The sequence below is a fragment of the Apis laboriosa genome, unplaced genomic scaffold (genome assembly GCF_014066325.1).
Source record: "Apis laboriosa isolate Shangri-la unplaced genomic scaffold, ASM1406632v1 scaffold74_cov149, whole genome shotgun sequence".
NCBI lineage: Eukaryota > Metazoa > Arthropoda > Insecta > Hymenoptera > Apidae > Apis > Apis laboriosa.
The window spans coordinates 2,052,915-2,059,130 of record NW_025224330.1 but is presented as its reverse complement, the minus strand read 5'-3'; the positions used below and the strand labels follow the sequence as shown (position 1 = coordinate 2,059,130).

General features: G+C 25.8%; 2 protein-coding genes across 2 annotated transcripts in view; one reads left to right on the top strand and one right to left on the bottom strand.

The window, feature by feature from the left end:
• Positions 1 to 2,069, bottom strand: part of LOC122719384 (N-alpha-acetyltransferase 15, NatA auxiliary subunit) — a 46,327-nt gene extending 44,258 nt beyond the window's left edge. The window contains exons 1-5 of the mRNA XM_043945117.1: positions 1,794 to 2,069; positions 1,175 to 1,522; positions 682 to 816; positions 381 to 525; positions 38 to 295 (exon numbers count right to left, since the gene is read on the bottom strand). Coding sequence (XP_043801052.1) covers positions 38 to 295; positions 381 to 525; positions 682 to 816; positions 1,175 to 1,522; positions 1,794 to 1,850 — 943 coding nt within the window. The 5' untranslated portion in view covers positions 1,851 to 2,069. The remainder of the gene's footprint in view (positions 1 to 37; positions 296 to 380; positions 526 to 681; positions 817 to 1,174; positions 1,523 to 1,793) is intronic.
• A 440-nt stretch (positions 2,070 to 2,509) lies between these two features.
• Positions 2,510 to 6,209, top strand: LOC122719340 (DNA-directed RNA polymerase III subunit RPC3). The gene is made up of 9 exons (XM_043945075.1): positions 2,510 to 2,566; positions 2,671 to 2,904; positions 3,016 to 3,134; positions 3,236 to 3,366; positions 3,461 to 3,695; positions 3,791 to 3,999; positions 4,092 to 4,245; positions 4,315 to 4,675; positions 4,750 to 6,209. Exons 2-9 carry the CDS (start codon positions 2,758 to 2,760, stop codon positions 4,882 to 4,884), a joined length of 1,491 nt encoding a protein of 496 aa, XP_043801010.1. The 5' UTR covers positions 2,510 to 2,566; positions 2,671 to 2,757; the 3' UTR covers positions 4,885 to 6,209.
• The last annotated feature ends 7 nt before the right edge of the window (positions 6,210 to 6,216 follow it).

Sequence of the window (6,216 nt, the reverse complement as noted above, 5' to 3'; positions counted from 1 at the left end):
TTTTTTTTTTTTTGAACGAAATAACCATAAATCATACCTCTTCGTAAGTATCGATCTACTAATGTTTTAAATTCATCTCCTACAGCATAATTTAATTGTAAGCGACGCGGTGCTAACGCTCGAGGAAATAATTCTTCGTATCTTTGGAGCATAGCTAATGTTTCTTCAGGTTTAGTATGTCTTTCAGCCTCTGCTAGCCTAGCATAATAAGTTGTATTTTCTGGATTTATATTTAAAAGTTCCTTATAAACTTGTGCTGCTTCTGCATATTGTTTTAATTGTAATCTTAATTTACCTATATATAATGAAATTAATAGAAAAATATTATAAAATATTTAATATTTTTCATAATGAGAAATTCTAAAGAAATTATGACTTACCATATGTTTCTTTTACAGTAACTTTATCACAAATTTGATCACTATATTTATCAAGATGTTTTAATGCTTGTTCGCATTCTCCTGATTCTTGGATAACCATATTTTGATATAATAACAATTCACTGTGCTCATAATCATAACAAATCTATAGATTTAAAAAATGTCCCTATATTATATATTCATATCTAATACTTAATTAAAATATATACCATTATGAAAAAAATAAATCTACATATATGTATTATTTAAATATTTTTTTCTTTTTTACATAACAAAAGATATATAATATTGAAATACATACCATGGGAGAATTTCGAAATGTGTCTAAAATTTTAAGAGCTGTTTCATAATCCTTTAATAAATGATATGAGATAGCGAAACCAATCCACGAAGCACGCTGTGTAGGACGTAACATAAACAATTGATATCTTGTATCCTAAAAAAAATATGAATGTGAATATTAAATATAAAATATAAAGTATCATACTCCTAATAATATGTAATAATAAAAATAATACATTTTTAAAACTAAATTTAAATTATATGTATTCATAATATGCAATATGTTGTATTACTTAATTTTCTTTTTTTAAATTTATTTATATCTTTATGAATAATTAATGTTTTTAATACAAATTATACATTACGTACATTATTGATATATAAATATTATATATATTGGATGAAGTGAAAATTAGGTTAGCAATATAAACTCATAATCAAATTAATACAAAGATTAATCAATGTACATATAAATAATAAACAAGAAATAGATTTTCATATTAAAGATTTACCTTATAACCCTCCAGATCCCTCATTTGAATTTGAAGCAGCGATAAGTCTCTAAGAATTTGAATATTATCCTTATCCCATTTAAGGGCATTTCTATAACACTTAATAGCTTCATCATATTTCTTATCCGAGCGTTGTAAAAGTCCATAAACGTGCCAGCAAACATGAGATTGCAAATCATTCCTAAGACCTCTCCGGACATGATCATATGCTTCTTCCTTGCGACCTAAGCAGTTCAGAGTGAGACCTTTCATTGCCAAGGTCTCTCCATGTTCACTAAATTTAGGATTTGATAAAATTTGCTTTGCAAACTTTATCCCATTTTTATATTGTTTATGTTCGTAACACCTCTGCAAGAAACATAAATACGTTTCATACAATAAAACGTTTTCATGATTTCAATACTATGTATTTGAATAAACTGGCATTATAGAATATCGTGAAAGGCAAACAAGAAATCACGTTTTCATTCATAACATTGATAAAATTTTTATGATCTGTGATTGTCAGTGAATTTTTTGTAATTTTTCAAAGAGTGCTTCATCATTAGAGCATGATGAATACTCCTATTAGCCGGAGAGTGGGGTCCAAAACAGAGTATTTTGATTGCATATTACTCACCAGAATTCGTTTAAACAAGGCATTTTCTTTGGGTGGTAAGGGATTGCTGGAGGGCATTTTTGTATAAATACAAAAATATAGGGCCTTTTCCACCCGGTAAACTTAATTTTCACCACAAAACCTCGTGGCCACAAACGAAGAAGTCGATCTTCGATCACGTGATCATCTGCGACAATGCTGTTCCGCCGGAAGTTCTACATTCACGGTGCCGCACACTTTAATAAATTTTATGAATTTTACAAATTTATTAACGATAATAGTCCTTTATTCATTTACGTTGACGTTTATATTACGTTCTCTTTGATGCATTCGATGATTTTACCTTTTTCGGAATTGCATGAAATACGTAATTGCAAGTAATGATAACTAACGATATTTAAGGAGCATTTCTATGAAATTATAAAGATTACACAGAATATGATATTTTTTGAATTATACAGGAAAAAATACTTACTATTATAATACGTATATGATAAATTTATCTATTTTAAATATGTTTCACATATTATATATTTATTATTAAAATCATATATATCCTTCAGATTTTTTTAATAATCTTAAGTCTTATTTATAAATCAGTATACCATGATTTGTCTGTTTTTAGAAACAAATCCTTTATTTGTATAAGCACATGGATCTTAAATAAGTAGATTTATATAAATGTTTCAAAATAATGTAATATACAAAAATATGAAATATAAAGTTAAGAAGAAAATAATTTATATTTCTTAAACATAGTTTTATTAAATATAAGCAATATTTATACAATTTAGGTATGGTTTCAAATTTTATTTCGTAGTTATGTATATATTAAAGGTTATGTAGACAATCTTTTGAGTAATTAAGAAAAAATTTTAAATTATAAAATATATTTCAGATTTTAAAATTTAGAGATATAATAGATTAATTTATATAAAATTGAATTATATATATTTATCAGATTTTGTGAACATCAAATGACAATATGTCGTTAATATGTCGAAAACTATGTTCTTTTATTTTATTTGAACATTTTGGACAAATTGTACAATGCGTAGGTGAAGATTTATTTAAATATGGTGCAAAACCATTAGTATTAATTCGACATACAACACATCTTCCTGTAACAAAGGTAACAATTTTTTTTTTTAATTTATTATTTTTATTTAAAAATTTTTGTTAAAATAATATTATGAAATGTATTAATATAGTACTCTATAACAAATTTTTAATATTATTCTAGATCAAAGAAGCATTATGTGTTTTAATAAAATATGGTCTTGTAAAATATCGTCAAACAGATAAAGGAATGGAATATATTTTAATTTATGAAAGAGTCTTAAATATTCTTCGTTATCCAAAGTAATATATAATTTTATATAAAATTTTTTACATTTAATCTTTATTTTACATATGTATGAATAAAAATAAGATATTTTAAAAAAATATTTTAATTTTAACAGATATATGTTTTTTGTAAAAACAAATTGTGGAAATGAAGCTGAAATGATGTTAGAACAAGTATTAAAAAATGGATATATTACAGCTTCTGAAGTGATTATAAAAACATATAAAAGAATTGAACAATCACCCTGTATGTATATGTATATTTTAAACTTTTATTTTAAAAATAATGATATTATTTTAAGAAAATAAATTTCTATTAATTATTTATTCATATTTTTTAGCTAGTATACAACCATCAATTCCAGTTTTAAAAGAGAAGTTTGAATTACTTATCAAATATCAATTTTTAATGCGTAGTACAAACAAAAATGAAGAAGAAGGAAATTCAAAATGTGATTTTACATTACCAGATTTGGATTTAGCTGCTATTGCAAAACATTTAGAAGGAGACAATTGTAATCTTAAAGATAAAATTTATTGGGAAATTAATATTGATCGTTTTATTCAAGATTTTAGGTAAGATTCATATAAAAATATTATAAAAAAATTGATCATATTAAAAAATGATCATATTATGATCATAAAGCAAATAAAAAATTTGTGATCTATAGGGATCAAATTATTGTATCATCTATAAGTAAAAGACTTGATAAAAATGCAGGGGAATTGATGAGGCGATTATTATTTCTTATGTATCTAAGGACAGCATCATGGGAAGATACATCTAATCCAATACCATTTGCGGAAATAAAAGATGCAGTTAAAAAACTCAATTATCCATTACTTACTCAGCATCTTGATCAATATTTACGTCTCATTGGTATGGACAATAGGTGTACATAAAAAGGTTTTGTAAAATGTTTAATCACTGTAAACAATATTGCATGAAACTCAATTAATATATTATTATAGAGGAAGATAGTAGTCAATTTTTAAAACGAGTTGGGGATTCTGGAGGTGGTCAATATAGTGTTAATATGAAAGAAGCATTTAATCAATTGGCATGGGCAACTTTAGAAAATATTGTAATGGAACGATTTGGTTCAAAAGCTGCTAGAATTTTTAGGTAATACAAAATTTAATATTTTATAATGTTTAATATTGATAATTTAATTATATCCATTTTACTAAATAGGTTAGTGCGTGCTAAAAAGTACATTGAGCAAGAACAAATTCAACAATTAGCTATGATTCCAGCGAAAGAAGCAAAACATTTGACATATACTCTACTGCAAGAAAATTATTTACAAATGCAGGAAATAAAAAAAAGTGGAGTATCAGCTGCACCAATAAAAACATTTTTTTTATTTCACATTGATTTAAATTTGGTGGTTCGTATGGAAATCGAACACTGTTATCATGCATTATACAATATAATGCAAAGACGAGAGTATGAAGTAAATAGTAATAAGCGTATGATTGATAAACAATTGCGAATGCAAACATTAACAAGTAATTTAAAAGAACATGGTGCTCCTGAAGAACAATTAGCAGAGGTGCATATAATACTCATTATTATATTATTTTTAACTATATAATAAAATAATTAAAATATCAAAATTATTTACAGATTGCAGAAATGATGACTCCAACTGAGAAACAACAATTAGAAAAAGTCCAAAATACAATTAAGAAATTGGGTATCACTGAATTACAGATTGATGATACTCTATTTCTATTGACGATGTATTTACGTTATCACTAAATGAAGGCATATTTTGTAAAAATATGACATATTATCATGAATTATTATTATATTATAATAACGCTATTCATTTTTATTCAAGTACGCAATCAATGCGTAAATCCATCAAAAAACAAATACATAAAATTTCATTCATTTATATAGTTATTTATTTATGTATAATAATGGTTACGCTTGTAAAATACAAACAACAAAGAATACCTAACTTTCAAATTATTGTAATAAATATAATCATATGTCTATGTTTATAATAGTGCTGCTCTCTATGTGATACAGTGCATTTGATGTCACTATCTGTCAGGGAAAATGATCTTGGAGTACACACCTTTAAATGTTCTATCATTGACAAACTTCGTGTAATTATACCTTTTGATGCGATATAAATGTATGTTAGTTGATTAAAAACAAATTATTAGAGTTATGAATCACAGCCAGCTCAAGGTGCTTTATGGATCAGTAAATAAGTCGAACGCTGCAAATGCTATTTATAATTAGCTAAAAACGTAATTTCATTATCTTATGTAAAGATTGGAGACCATCATTTTTAGTGTGTCGCTATTAACGTACGTTTTACTTCCAAGTATGATTTTCCCTTAATTCCTATTATATACGTTGTACGTTCATCTCAACACTACTGCGATGGAAACGATTTTCTCTGGTTCTAAATTACTTATTGATAATGAAGATTCAAAATAGATAGTCTTAACAGTTCACCGATCTTAAATATATATATTTTGATTGTATGCTATTGACACCAATTAATAATGTGTACAGCCAATCGCAAATAGTGATAAGATGATCGTAAGCGTGTAATCGCATCCAACATGCATTTGACTGATTTTATACTTTTCTTTCTTTCTTTCTTTTGACACATATACACATACATACACACATTCAAACTTTTTCCCTTCTCTCTCATTTACACGATTCTGCATAGACTATGTACACTGCACGTACATACAAGTTTCTGCTAGAAATAACGTTGTATACCTAAAACTAAGATTGAATTTCGGTAAAGCGTTATTTTATTATATATATATTTTTTTTTTCATACCATTAACAACAACGTACATGTAAATGAAGTGAATTGTTGGAATATTGAGATTGGATGTTAGTGTTCACTTTTTTCTTCGTTACGTTAGATACACTATAGTATTAGTAATGCATTCGTTTTACAATTTACTATTCTTACAATTTGCATTTGCACTGGTTGCATTTCTTTTCTTTTTTTTTTTTTTCTTTTAAAATTCGATGAATTTACAGCGAGTGCATCGGGATTATCGTGAAAAATGCTTCGTTTCTAGGTATACAAACGAAAAAAAAAAAAAAAAA